At 47.3% G+C, this 15,157-nt stretch overlaps 1 protein-coding gene across 1 annotated transcript in view; it reads right to left on the bottom strand.

The window, feature by feature from the left end:
- Nucleotides 1–15,157, bottom strand: part of DNAI1 (dynein axonemal intermediate chain 1) — a 157,034-nt gene that overhangs the window by 98,727 nt on the left and 43,150 nt on the right. Inside the window, exons 10-12 of the mRNA XM_081881464.1 lie at nucleotides 12,700–12,784; nucleotides 10,752–10,869; nucleotides 7,543–7,586 (exon numbers count right to left, since the gene is read on the bottom strand). Of these exons, the coding sequence (XP_081737590.1) occupies nucleotides 7,543–7,586; nucleotides 10,752–10,869; nucleotides 12,700–12,784 (247 nt within the window). The remainder of the gene's footprint in view (nucleotides 1–7,542; nucleotides 7,587–10,751; nucleotides 10,870–12,699; nucleotides 12,785–15,157) is intronic.

The following is a 15,157-nucleotide window of genomic DNA, read 5'->3' as shown; positions in this document are numbered from 1 at the left end:
AATTGCAATCACAGCCAAACACCACAGTGAGCTGATTGCAGATTGCCAGCTTTCCTCTGACATTGGTGGTGTGTTCATGTGACTGCCTTAGAGCACACTGAAGTTACTGGAGTTTTCCCCCAATGCCGTTTCACAGCTTTCCACATTAACTGTTTACCCTGGCAAGGCCTCTTTAGTGTTTACATTCATTTCTGTGTTTTTGGTGGTCTTGAAGGATATGGGGGGGGGCTTTATCCCAAGCAAAGGTGTTCACAGTTTGGCTAGAGAAATTATGAGTGGTTTAAGGCATCCAAGCAATGTGAAGCTGGTTTGAGAGACAGGGCATCGGGCAGTAGCATTTTGTGAAAACTACAGGGTGCATGTGCATTTTGGAGAATACAGTGGTACCTCGGGTTAAGTACTTAATTCATTCCGGAGGTCTGTTCTTAACCTGAAACTGTTCTTAACCTGAAGCACCACTTTAGCTAATGGGGTCTCCTGCTGCCGCCATGATGCCAGAACACGATTTCTGTTCTCATCCTGAAGCAAAGTTCTTAACCCGAGGTACTATTTCTGGGTTAGTGGAGTCTGTAACCTGAAGCAAATGTAACCCGAGGTACCACTGTATTGTCTGAACACAAATTAAAAGCCAAGCATTGGAAACACATCAAATACACAATGAAGTGTGAACATAGCCATGCACTAGGAATATGCTTTCTCACGAGCACCCATGTACACATGTACACATGTGTGTGCGTCTGCAAAAAACAGTACACTGAACATCACCCGACAAATTAACTGAGATTAGCAGCAATCTCCGCAAAGCCCCAGAGCCTATCTGAAGCTGAAGCTCTGAATGCAAAGCAGCGAAGGCCTGGAACAGAATTAGTCAGTTTGGGATTGCATCCTCATCAGCTGGGGAGCAGCATGTGAAAAGCGATAAAGAGGCCTTCTAAAGAAGGAAAAGAAATTGCTCTTTCCAGAGCGAACTGAAGAAATATGACAGGTGAGATTTGCACACTGAGGAAGGAGCCTGCGGTACAACAAACTTGGAAAGTCTGGGGGGCAGAACAGAAAGAAAGTTGCTTCCTTCTCTTTTTCTCTCTAGCCAGAGAGATGCTGTCTAATTGTAGAGCTGGGAGATGCTGCAACAACAAACCTAGACAGCATCTAAAAAAGCAGAGACATCACCTTGCCAACAAAGGTCCGTATAGTTAAAGCTATGGTTTTCCCAATAGTGATTTATGGAAGTGAGAGCTGGCTGATCGCCGAAGAATTGATGCTTTGAATTCTGGTGCTGGAGGAGACTCTTGAGAGTCCCATGGACTGCAAGAATATCCAACCTCTCCATTCTGAAGGAAATCAGCCCTGAGTGCTCACTGGAAGGACAGATCCTGAAGCTGAGGCTCCAAGACTTTGGAAGACTCCCTGGAAAAGACCCTGATGTTGGGAAAGATGGAGGGCCCAGGGAGAAGGGGACGAAAGAGGACGAGATGGTTGAACAGTGTTCTTGAAGCTACCAGCAGGCGTCGGACCAAACTGCAGGAGGCAGAGGAAGACAGGAATGCCTGGCGTGCTCTGGTCCATGGCGTCACAAAGAGTCGGATACGGCTAAACGGCTAAACAACAAACAACAGAATTGGGAGAGACTCTGAGAATAATCTAGTCCAATCCCCTGCAATGCAAGAACATGCAGCTGTCCCATACAGGGGTTGAACCTTCAACTTTGGTATCATCAGCAACATGCTAATTGGGAACCACTGATCCAGGTTATTTCGGAGCATGAAATTACCTCCTTCAAGCAGCTTCCATGTTGCCCAGCTTGAATCTCCCCCCCCCCGGCCCTTGTCATTCCCTCCCCCTCCAAAAAAAAAAAAAAAACCCCAACCTTTTCCATTTGTCTTCAGAGAACACACAGGCCAGTGTGGACACTTGAGATTCTACCTAGTTAGAATAAGATCCATTCATGAGCGTGGGAGCTTTGCAGCGTTGCCATATTTGACCTACGCAATCTGTATGGGGGCTCAGTCATGGTTTGATTGTCCATCAATTTGTATCAAGACAGTGGGGTCCACAGAACAGATTGACGCAGTGCTCTTGTGTTCGAATCCTGCCTGCGGGTTTCCCTTTGGGGCCTCTGGCTGGCTGGACTAGATGGGCCATTTTGGCAGATTTTCAGGCACCACTTATGTTCTTTCCAGGCATTTCTGCTCTTTCCATAGGGAAGGGTCTGTAGCAGAGCACATCCTTTGCAAGCAGAAAGTCCTAAATCCAATCAATGGCGCCTCCATTTTTTTAAAAAAAGACTTTAGGTATCAGGTTTGGAAAGACACCTGACTGAGACCTTGGAAAGGTCTGCTGCTAGCAGGTCAGAGGGGCCAGACTTCACCCACCTATTGCCATCCAGATGGGCTGCAATGTCCATCAGCTGCGATGGCTGGAGCTGAGGGGAACTGTAGTCCCAAACATCTGGAGGGCAGCAGGTTAGTTAACGCCAAACTAGACAATATAGATTGACTGGTGGTCCGATATTAGCAGATCCAAACTAGACACAACAAGAAATGCATGTGGCTTTTAAATTAAGATTGCTTACTCTGGATGCCCTTCATAGATCACTGCCTTGCCATGGTGAAGGGGCTTGAATAACTCAGAGAAGCCATGAGCTATGCCGTGCAGGGCCACCCAAGATGGACAGGTCATAGTGGAGAGTTTTGGCCAAACGTGATCCACCTGGAGCAGGAACCCACAAGCCACTCCAGTATCCCTGCCAAGAAAACTCAATGGACAAAGGCAACACTCACTGGAAGGACAGATCGTGAAGTAGAGGCTCCAAGACTTTGGCCACCTCATGAGAAGAGAAGACTCCCTGGAAAAAACCCTGATGTTGGGAAAGATGGAGGGCACAAGGAGAAGGGGATGACAGAGGATGAGATGATTGGACAGTGTTCTCGAAGCTGCAAACATGAGCCTGACCAAACTGCGGGAGGCGGTGGAAGACAGGAGTGCCTGGCGTGCTCTGGTCCATGGGGTCATGAAGAGTCGGACATGACTAAATGACTAAACAACAACAAGAACAACACTCTGGATGCGTTTAAATTGCCCTGTACGCTGAAACTGGCGGTGATGAAAAGGAGGTTGGAACTGTTCAAAATAAAGAATGAATAAATGAAATAAGCTCCATGTCATGTTCACTGGAACCAGCAGCTCAGCCCCATTTTTTGTTCCATCTGCGAAGAGTCTTCCCATGTTAGAAGCAAAGATAAACAGGAAGGTTCCTCTTTGAGTGGGAGCAGTAAAGTGCTTTGAAATTGAAGGATAATTTGAACACAAACAGCCAGTGACTGGAACAGCACATTCTTGCTGTAAGGCTATAGCACTTCATTGCAAACGGATGTTCTTATTGCTCCTCTACAAGCTCATTGTTAGGGATTTCTCTAGCACTCAGCGGCCTTACGACTGAAATACGGGTGCTTTTCTGAGCAAAAATAGCCCCTGCTTCAAAGTGGGAACAACCACTCACTAAACTGCAGGCTGCGCAATATGCTTCGCATTGGAAGAAGTTCTGAACGGAACTCTTCCTTATTCCTGTGTCTGCATTCATGAAACAGTTCATGTTTAAAAGGAAATCATCCCAGGAATGACGAGGGCACAAAGAAGCATGAGGCTCTTTTGAGGGTAAAAGGGCACCCAAAGAAATGCAACATGAATTCCCCAAATGTATTTTAAAGGTTATACGCCCAGGACTTGAATTGGGACTGAGACAGGCAATCCATTTTTGCCACAAGAACTGGTTTATAAAGCAAAGAGTAGCATTTTCAACAATGGAAGAAAAATTATAACATGGGCATGGGAATTCAGCATCCCAGGAACCTCAAAAAAATAAAAGTTCCTAGCCCTCATGGACATGAAGGCAAGCTTATTCCTCCCTCCCAGTGTGGAATAAGATGGGGAAGAGGCAGAGTCACAGCCCCACAGCACTGAGGAGAGGCCACCAGTCCTACAGGCATCAGTGATGGCAGGTGAGGGATCCATAGTGATCTACTGCCACCCACTGGAGGGTGCAGATCCAATGCCTGTCCATGCTCCTTGCCTGTAATTCGCTGCAGTGCAGTTTTCTCAGGCTCCATCTGCTGGCCAATTAAAAATGAAATTGACATACCGGCTGGCCTGGAAGAAATTAGGCAAAGTATCGAAGAACTTAAATGACTGAACTGCAATCCAGCTTCTGGCTAGGATTGACGACATACTTCAGGACATTATTCTCCATGTGCTATATTTGTTCAGAGACCGTGCAGTCTAATGAGGGCCGTCAGCTTCACATGTGCCTAGCGATGCTTTATGCTTTGGAAATGTATTAGTACAAGGGATTGCATTAGAGCATTCGTTCAGGCTGATTCGCAGAGGCTAATCTGCAACCTCCAGCAATCAGGCAGGAGAGCCTTTAGCCTGCTCTAATGATGATTCACAAGACTTTACGACATCATCAGGGTGGTCGCCCTGCCAGTGGGCAATGCCTTCACTTCCCCAACTCAAGCATCTCCCAGCTCCTTCGCACAACCAGAAGCTATGCCTGGCCAAATATCCAACTCAAAGTGCAACTCGCCACACAGCCAAGTGGCTGTCAGATGAAACCTGTCCTGTGGCCAAGCCATAAAACTGCCTTGTAACTGGGTTAGTCTGTCAATCAAGCCAAGGTCTGCTTTAGTCTCATGGGCAGTGGCTCACCAAAGCCTCAGGTGAGGATGGGGAAATCTGTCCATTTCGGATTCTCTCTGTTTCTCATTTGTGCAGTCATTGGTTTCCCACATTTCCACATGAATTTGCTTTTTTTGTTTTTAATGCCGTTATGAAAATTCACCCACATTTTAGTGCCAGTTTCTCTTTATAATTTTGCCTGCCGCAGAACTATCTGCAAAGCAATTTCCCCTAATAACAACACATTTTTGTACATTATGCCTGCTTGTTTTGCATCTTTACCATATACGTATATGTATACCTTTAGTCTAGGGACGCGGGTGGCGCTGTGGGTAAAAGCCTCAGCGCCTAGGGCTTGCCGATGGAAAGGTCGGCGGTTCGAATCCCCGCGGCGGGGTGCGCTCCCGTCGCTCGGTCCCAGCGCCTGCCAACCTAGCAGTTCGAAAGCACCCCCGGGTGCAAGTAGATAAATAGGGACCGCTTACTGGCGGGAAGGTAAACGGCGTTTCCGTGAGCTGCACTGGCTCGCCAGATGCAGCTTTGTCACGCTGGCCACGTGACCTGGAAGTGTCTCTGGACAGCGCTGGCCCCCGGCCTCTTGAGTGAGATGGGCGCACAACCCTAGAGTCGGACACGACTGGCCCGTACGGGCAGGGGTACCTTTACCTTTACCTTTTATACCTTTAGTCTAGTATATGCATTTTTTGGACACATTAGTTGGCTGCAGAACAGCACTTCAAAATCTGGGTAAACGTCTATTTCCAAGGATGGCTGTGTTTTGGTTTGCATGTTACTTTTGTTTTGGACCCGGAAGAGGGCAGGATGGAATGTGAGTGGGGGCCAGGAACAAAACCCCAGCAGAAAATGGTTGCTGGCTGTATTAGTTGCTGAAAACCAGAGGAGGGGAAAGTGCTCTTGTGCTCAAATCTGCTTGCTGGTTTGACACAGGCATTGGGTTGGACACTGTGAGAACAGGATGCTGGACTGAGCAGCCTATGGGCCTCATCTTGCAGGTGGTGGTTCTTATGGGCTCATCCGGACAAGTTTTCAACAGCGTAGCTCCTCTCCTTCTCCTGACTGTCCCAATGAGAAATGACAGGATCAGCAGAAAGTGAGAAGGTCACTGGCAAAGGCACCTTAATGCCTTGCACTCTGGTTCCATTTGTGAGTTGAGTGTGGAAGAGTTGGGGGCTGCAGCATAACTTCCTTAAGCAACGTGTGCTTGTCCATGCCACCGCGTAAGCAAAACACGCGTACGCACATGAAGACTTATGATAACAACAAATGCCAATGGTCAGAAAGGAAAGAAAGCAGGTTTTCTCAGGAAAGTTGGGTGGGTTTTGGCAGAAAGTATAATAATAATAATAATAATAATAATAATAATAATAATAATAATATTTATACACCGCCCATCTAGCTGGGTTTCCCCAGCCACTCTGCGCGGCTTCCAACACAACACTAAAATACAATAGTCTGTTAAACATTAAAAGCTTCCCTAAACAGGGCTGCCTTCAAATGTCTTCTAAAAGTCTGGGAGTTGTTTTTCTCTTTGACATCTATGGGAGGGCGTTCCACAGGGCGGGTGCCACCACCAAGAAGGCCCTTTGCCTGGTTCCCTGTAACCTCACTTCTCACAGAGAGGGAGCCGCCAGAAGGCCCTCGGCGCTGGACTTCAGTGTCCAGGTAGAACGATGGGAGTGGAGACGCTCCTTCAGGGATACTGGACCGAGGCAGTTTAGGGCTTTAAAGGGCAGCACCAACACTTTGAATTGTGCTTGGAAACATACTGGGAGCCAATGCAGATCTCTCAGGACTGGTGTTATGTGGTCCCAGCGGCCACTCCCAGTCACCAGTTGAGCTGCCGCATTCTGGATTAATTGCAGTTTCTGGGTCACCTTCAAAGGTAGCCCCACGTAGAGCGCGTTGAAGTAGTCCAAGTGGGAGATAACTAGAGCATGCACCACTCTGGCAAGACAGTCCGCGGGCAAGGAGGGTCTCAGCCTGCATACCAGATGGATCTGATAAACAGCTGCTCTGGACACAGAATTGACCTGTGCCTCCATGGACAGCTGTGACTCCCAGGCTGTGCACCTGCACACCAACAGAAGCACGAAAGTATTCTGCTTCTTCGCTCTGACATTTTAGAGTAGCATAAGAAGGAAGCAAAACAAGCCTGGCTCCAGATCCTTGGAAGTGCCAGGGTGAAGAAGAAGAAGAAGAAGAAGAAGAAGAAGAAGAAGAGTAGTAGTTTGGATTTGATATCCCGCCTTTCACTCCCTTTTTTTAAGGAGTCTCATAGCGGCTAACATTCTCCTTTCCCTTCCTCCCCACCCAACAAACACTCTGTGAGGTGAGTGGGGCTGAGAGACTTCAGAGAAGTGTGACTAGCCCAAGGGCACCCAACAGCTGCATGTGGAGGAGCAGGGAAGCGAACCCGGTTCCCCAGATTACAAGACTACCGCTCTTAACCACTACACCACACTGGCTCTCAGATATGTGGCTGTCAGGGATCAAGCCAGAGGCAAGACCCTGCGTCACCTCCTTGGACTGCCAGGAACTCAGGTCCAGGCAGCAAGGCTCAGTATTGACAGCACTGAGCACAGCTTGCTCAGCAAGTGAAAAAAGAAGACTGTTTTGATATGCATTGACCACGCCTTCCCCAAAAGCCCAGAGGCAAGGAGCAGTAAGAATAGCCGGACTCAGCAGACAGCACAGAGAAGAAAGAGACAAGGTGTCCTATGCGTCAGAAGTGGGCAGGCTTGGTCGAGGAGGAAACACATCAGCCCTGGCAGGTACACCATTTGAAAAGCTCTCCTTGCACTATCAGTTAAGAAGAATCTCTAGCGTCCCATTTTCAAACTAACTTACAAGATCCGTGTCCCACGATAAACAAATCCTTGTACTTGGGGTTCCTGTAAGAAAAATAGGGCCATTAGCATTTAAGCCACCTAAATGGTATGCAGCGACACATGTTTATACTGTGCACGTGAATAATAGTAGCAATAATAATAATAATAATAATAATAATAATAATATATTATTATTTATACCCTGCCCATCTGGCTGAGTTTCCCCAGCCACTCTGGGTGGCTCCCAATCAAGTGTTAAAAACAATACAGCATTAAATATTAAAAACTTCCCTAAACAGGGCTGCCTTCAGATGTCTTTTAAAGATAGGATAGCTGCTTATTTCCTTCACATCTGAATGGACTTTTGGAGTCTACAGATGAGGACTGTGTTCCTGGAGACACTTATGAACAGCAGTGTGTCAATCTGGGCCTTGTGCACTCAGGCACTTTGGAAAATTCCTCCGGAATATTTTAAGCCAGATGAAAAAATATGGGACCCTCGCTCAGTGCTTATGGATGTGGAACACAGATCCAGATTTGCATCCCTTTACACCCATTCATATTTGATATTAAAGGCCTCTATGACCTCCTGACTTGGCTTCCCTAAGTTTCGAGTTCAGCTCTTTAGGAAGATTTATCGGCTGCTAGAAGCTTTGAGATGGAGGCACAGTTCATTAAAGCCAGAGTCCATTGGTCAGTAACAGAGACAGTGCTTTCTTCTGGGGGTAAGCATTCCCATAAACATTTTGTGAATCCAAGTTTGGCCTCATTGAGGGGCAGTATTTCAATATGAGTAGGAAAATGAGAGCACCCCCAAACATTTTTTTAAGGAAAAAAAGCACTGAGTAGAGCTCCCATTGTTAGGTCCCTGCTCCTGCCAACCTAGCAGTTCAAAAGCATGTCAAAGCGCAAGTGGATAAATAGGTACCGCTCCAGCGGGAAGGTAAACGGTGTTTCCGTGCGCTGCTCTGGTTCGCCAGAAGCGGCTTAGTCCTGCTGGCCACATGACCCAGAAGCTGTATGCCGGCTCCCTCGGCCAATAAAGCGAGATGAGCGCTGCAACCCCAGAGTTGGTCATGACTGGACCTAATGGTCAGGGGTCCCTTTACCTTTACCTTTAGAGTGCATAAATGTTTTGCATACAAAAGGTTTCACGTACAATCCCTGATATCTCCAGCTTAAAAGGATCTGGTATAATGTGATGCAAAAGGCCTCCACCACAAAGTCTACAGAGGAATTTACCATCGGCAGAGATAACACAAGGCCACATGGACAGTCAAACCCAGCATAAAACATCTTACCTATGCTCCTAAAAGAAATAACCTTACAATTTCCAGGAATGCAATGATCCTGGCGATAGGTGGCAAAACAACGAGACTGGCTATTTCCTGGAAAACCACTGAATTTAGCAAATATTGTTGACAAGATTAACCAGGACTAATAGGGATAGTCAGGAAAGATGTTTCTCAAATTCTGAACTCTGCTTCAATTTAAAGAGGATTTTGTCCACGTGGAATGTGCTTGTTGCTTGTTCAGGAATATGCTAACCAATCAAGCGTATTTGCTGACTGTTGCTCCTTATGTCGACTGACAGTTTTCAGAGAGCCAAATTAATTAACTAGCTAATTAAAATACAACAATGTGTGATTTTTGCTGTGAAGCTGATTTGTGCACACCAGGGGGAAGAATCAAGCAAGAATGTGGCAAGGTATGGTCTCTGAACCACACACCAAATATGATTTTTTTCCCAAACCAAAGGAGGAGAGAGAGCTCTTGTGCCCAAATCCTGCTTTTGAGTTTCCCAGAGAACAGGATGCTGGTCCAGCAGACACTTCTTATGCTCATATTTTTTCTTTGGAATGAACACAAAGAATGATTTCCTCTTTTTCTGTCACCCCCTGGATTAGCTGTGGGATCCCAGACCCATGCAACAGGCTGTCAGAAAGACCCCAAACCGTAAGACTGCGCCACCTTTCGCCCTGCCAACAAGAATGTCTCCCTTTTGCTTGGAGGCCAAGAAGAAGCTGAGGGAAAGGGCAAGATGCATATTGTCAGAAATATGTTTAAATGGACTTATAATAACTGAGACTCTGAACCAACTGAAGATCTTTAGAACATCTTGCTGGATTTTAAACTAAACAACTACACTGATTACACTGGTGTATCTGAAGAAGTGTGCATGCACACGAAAGCTCATACCAAGAACTGACTTAGTTGGTCTTTAAGGTGCTACTGGAAGGAATTTGTTTTGTTTACACTGATTAAGTAAGGGATTACATTTACATACTGCAATCAGCAACATCTGGTTAATAATAATAATAATAATAATAATAATAATAATAATAATAATAATTTATAACCCACCCATCTGGCTGGGTTTCCCCAGCCACTCTGGGCAGCTTCCAACAAAAGATTAAAAATACATTAAAACATCAGTCATTAAAAACTTCCCCAAACAGGGCTGCCTTCAGATGTCTTCCAAATGTCAGGTAGGCAGTAAACAACTATTTTACTTTTAAAAGACACCTGAAGGCGGCCCTGTTTAGGGAAGTTTTTAATGTCTGATGCTGTATTGTTCTTGATATTTGGTTTGAAGCTGCCCAGAGTGGCTGGGGAGACCCAGTCAGATGGGCGGGGTATAAATAATAAATTATTATTATAGTTTTTTATTTCTTTGACATCTGGTGGGAGGGCATTCCACAGGGCGGGCGCCACTATTGAGAAGGCCCTCTGCCTGGTTCCCTGTAACTTCACTTCTTGCAGTGAGGGAACCGCCAGAAGGCCCTCAGAGCTGGACCTCAGTGTCCAGGCAGAACGATGGGGGTGGAGACGCTCCTTCAGGTCTACTGGGCCGAGGCCCTTTAGTAAACCACCTCTTACTTTATTGTCCCTTTAACTTTTGCAAAAAGTTTTGCATGGTCACCTGAAGGCAGCTGTTTTCAAGCTGGTGGAATGTTACACTAACTTCCATAAATGCATTCCAGAAAAGCCCATTTGTGCCCGGCAAACGCATGAGAGTGTGTGTATTACAGTGACATTAAATAAGGAAGACTGGAGGCTGTGCACTAACTGGGTAGCTTAAGCAGTTCTCATTCACCCACTTCTGCGCAAAATTTTGTATGAATCCCCAAGCAATGAAGCAAAAGCAACCCAGGCGATACCAAAGGCATGCCCTCCTTTTGAAGAGCTCTTAAGGAAGCAATTGAAAGCTGCATGGAATCGACTCACCAGCAGAGGGCAGTGACTGCCAGTCTCTTGGCTTTATCATACTGAAACTTCCACAGTGGAAGGAGGGTCCCCAGGTTATCTCTGTACTCATCAGATGTGTCTTCGAAGTATTTGAAATCTAGGAAGGGGAACAATCACATTCAGAATTAGGTTTTTGATCCATGTACGGCTGGGCCAACATGATCTACGGTTAGCGCCAGTTTTCACTTGACTCGGGAATAATAATAATAATAATAATAATAATAATAATAATAATAATAATAATTTATTATTTATACCCCGCCCATCTGGCTGGGTTTCCCCAGCCACTCTGGGCGGCTTCCAACAAAATATTAAAATACTATAATGCATCAAACATTAAAAGCTTCCCTAAACAAGGCTCGTTCAGATGTCTTCTGAAAGTCTCGTAGTTGTTGTTTTCTTTGACATCTGGTGGGAGGGAGTTCCACAGGGTGGGTGCCACTACCGAGAAGGCCCTCTATCTGGTTCCCTGTAACCTCACTTCTCACAGGGAGGGAACCGCCAGAAGGCCCTCGGTGCTGGACCTCAGTGTCCAGGTAGAACGATGGGGGTGGAAACGCTCCTTCAGGTATACTGGGCCGAGGCCGTTTAGGGCTTTAAAGGTCAGCACCAACACTTTGAATTGTGCTCAGAAATGTACTGGGAGCCAATGTAGGTCTTTCAAGACCGGTGTTATGTGGTCTCGGCAGCCACTCCCAGTCACCAGTCTAGCTGCCGCATTCTGGATTACTTGTAGTTTCTGGGTCACCTTCAAAGGTAGCCCCACACAGAGCTCATGGCAGTAGTCTAAGCGGGAGATAACCAGAGCATGCAGCACTCTGGCGAGACAGTCCGCGGGCAGGTAGGGTCTCAGCCTGTGTACCAGATGGAGCTGGTAAACAGCTGCCCTGGACACAGAATTGACCTGCGCCTCCATGGACAGCTGTGAGTCCAAAATGACTCCCAGGCTGCGCACTTGGTCCTTCAGGGGCACAGTTGCCCCATTCAGGACCAGGGAGTCCCCCACACCTGCCCGCCTCCTGTCCCCCAGAAACAGTACTTCTGTCTTGTCAGGATTCAACCTCCATCCGTTAGCTGCCATCCATCTTCCAGCCGCCTCCAGACACTCACACAGGACCTTCACCACCTTCACAGGTTCTGATTTGAGAGGTAGAGCTGGGTAACATTCACATATTGATTGATACACAGCCTAAACCCCCTGATGATCTCTCCCAGCGGCTGCATGTAGATGTTGAAAAGCATGGGGGAGAGGACAGGACCCTGAGGCACCCCACAAGTGAGAGCCCAGGGGTCTGAACACTCATCCCCCACCACCACTTTCTGAACACGGCCCAGGAGGAAGGAGCGGAACCACTGTATAACAGTGCCCCCAGCTCCCAGCCCCTCAAGACGGTCCAGAAGGATGTTATGGTCGATGGTATCAAATGCCGCTGAGAGATCCAGCAGAACTGTGGCAGCAGACACTGACAGCTGAGAATCAAAGAATCAGAGAATCAGAAGGGACCCCAAGGGTCATCTAGCCCAACCCGCTGCAATGAGGGAAGTCCATTCCCCCCCGATGTGTCCTGTTAAAATTAGCAATGAAGTGAATTTATTTATTTATTCCATTTACATTCCACTGCTTTCTCAAATGAGCTCAAAGGGGCATATGCAATCTCTACTCCTCCTCCACCACCACCATCCTTCTGTTACTGATGAGCACACACACATTTAATTAAATCGCAGCGCAAAGGAGAATCCATTTGAACCTGGAGAATCCTGCTACATCACTACACACATTCACTGGTGCTCGTCGGTGAACTGTTAAGGAGGGAGGGAAGGGTAGGGTAGGAGCTACAAATTGGAGGAGTGTGGATTTGCGGTGATTTCAACAAAATACAGGAACAAAAAAAAAAGGACTCCTGGTTACTCCAAAGGTGTCGCACACCTTGGGCAATGTCGTCAAAGGTGTTCTGGTTGACCATCCGCTCCACGATCTTTGCTGCCTTCGTCACCTTGGTGATGTCATCACTCTGTTGGGAGGAAAAACAAAACAGAGAGAAGGGTCATACCCCTGTCGTGCTGGAAGAAGAGGAATTAGACGGAAGACCTCTGCCACTGGACTCCCTTGCATATCTCTCTGTTGGAGGAACTGGACATGAATAATAGTAAATAATAATTTTTATTTATACCCCACCCTCCCCAACCAGCGGCTAACACCAGGTATAAAACAATTGATTAAAATGCAACTTAAAAACAAGATTAAAATACAACATTAAAATGCAGCCTAATTTCGGTAGAAACTCAAATCAAAAACTTTTTGGGGATGAAAATGTCAAATCTTCATCAAGGCCAACTATCCAGACTGGTCCTACGTGGGCCAGAAAAAAGCCAGGGAAGTCCCCAAATAGGAGTTCCATCACAGAAGGAGAAAGGGAAAAGGATAGGGGGGAAGGGGATCAAGTTAATTCCAAGCCAAAGGCTAGGCGGAACAGCTCTGTCTTACAGGCCCTGTGGAAAGAAATCAGTTCCTGCAGGGCCCTGGTCTCATGAATAATAATAATAAATAATAATAATAAATTTTATTTATATCCCGCCCTCCCCAGCCGAAGCCGGGCTCAGGGCGGCTAACAACACTAAAACAGTACAACATTATAAAACATTATAAAAATGGATTAAAATGAATTAAAATCAAAATTGATGGCAACCATAAACTAAAGTTTTGTAAAGATTGCCAGAGGAGGGAGTCAGGCTGCGCCCTGACCAAAGGCCAGGTGGAACAGCTCTGTCTTGCAGGCCCTGCGGAAAGATGTCAAGTCCTGCAGGGCCCTTGTCTCTTGTGAGAGAGCGTTCCACCAGGTTGGAGCCGCAGCCGAAAAAGCCCTGGCTCTAGTTGAGGCCAGCCTAACCTCTCTGTGGCTTGGGACCTTCAAGATGTTTTTATTTGAAGATCGTAAGTTCCTCTGTGGGGTATACCAGGAGAGGCGGTCCCGTAGGTACGAGGGCCCTAGGCCGTATAGGGCTTTGAAGGTTAAAACCAGCACCTTAAACCTGATCCTGTACTCCACCGGGAGCCAGTGCAGCTGGTATAGCACCGGATGAATGTGATCTCTAAGCGAAGACCCCGTAAGGAGTCTCGCTGCAGCATTTTGCACCCGCTGGAGTTTCTGGGTCAGTCTCAAGGGCAGCCCCACGTAGAGCGAGTTACAATAATCCAGTCTGGAGGTGACCGTCGCGTGGATCACAGTGGCTAGGTCAGGGCGTGAGAGGTAAGGAGCCAACTGCTTAGCTTGGCGGAGATGAAAGAATGCCGCCTTTGTTATAGCTGCAATCTGCGCCTCCATGGAGAGGGAGGTATCGAAGATTACACCCAAACTCTTAACGGACGGTGCTGGCACTAATTGCACCCCCGCAAGAGATGGGAGTTGCCCCCTCAGCCCCCTGTCGTCCCGTCCCAGCCAGAGGACCTCTGTCTTCGAAGGATTTAACTTCAGCCGGCTCCCACGTAACCATCCAGCCACAGCCTCCAAGCATCTGATCAGTGTGTCTGGGGCAGAGTCCGGGTGGCCGTCCATCAACAGATAGAGTTGGGTGTCATCAGCATACTGATGGCAGCCCAGCCCAAAACTCCGGACAAGCTGGGCGAGGGGGCGCATAAAGATGTTAAAAAGCATTGGGGAGAGTATTGCACCCTGGGGCACACCACACACCAAGGAGTGGCGGGATGACAATTCCCCCCCAAGCGCCACCCTCTGTCCCCGACCGGAGAGAAACGAGCGCAGCCATTGAAGGACTGTGCCCTGGATCCCCACGTCGGCAAGGCGGTGGTCCAGGAGTTCGTGATCGACCATGTCGAAGGCTGCTGACAGGTCTAGAAGAATCAGCAGCCCCGACCCGCCTCGATCCAGCTGCCTGCGGAGATCATCTGTTAGGGCGACCAGAGCCGTCTCAGAAAGAAAGGGATTGGTTTCTTTCATGGGCACAAAGCACTCCATGTATTAGATAAGCTAACAGGTACAAGGTCAGCGAGGACAGTTGCTATGGTAACAGCACAGTGCTGTCTATATAAGTGATTAAGGCACACCAGTTCAGCAGCCCGGGGTCTTGTGCTGAGATTCAGTCTGTGAGTCTGTTCCTAAGCTGGGCGTCTGTGTTATATCTTGAAGCTGGAGCAACAGAGATAACTTTGCGCTTGTACAAACTTCCATAAACTATGACTTCTATACGATTAAGCACTACTGGGAGCAATACTGGAAAAAACCTGAAGCATAATCTTCTTGGTTTGTCTCCATATTTCTGTCTTCGAGGCTCCATAATTCATCAGTGGAAACCATTTTTTCAAGAATGTCGCATTTTAAAGTTCAGATGGCTTTGATCTCTGCAGGCATCTTAGCCATAAGAAGTAA

Source organism: Podarcis erhardii, assembly GCF_964252035.2.
Source record: "Podarcis erhardii genome assembly, chromosome: 11".
Classification (NCBI taxonomy): Eukaryota; Metazoa; Chordata; class Lepidosauria; order Squamata; family Lacertidae; genus Podarcis; species Podarcis erhardii.
This window is presented reverse-complemented; position numbering and strand designations above follow the sequence as displayed.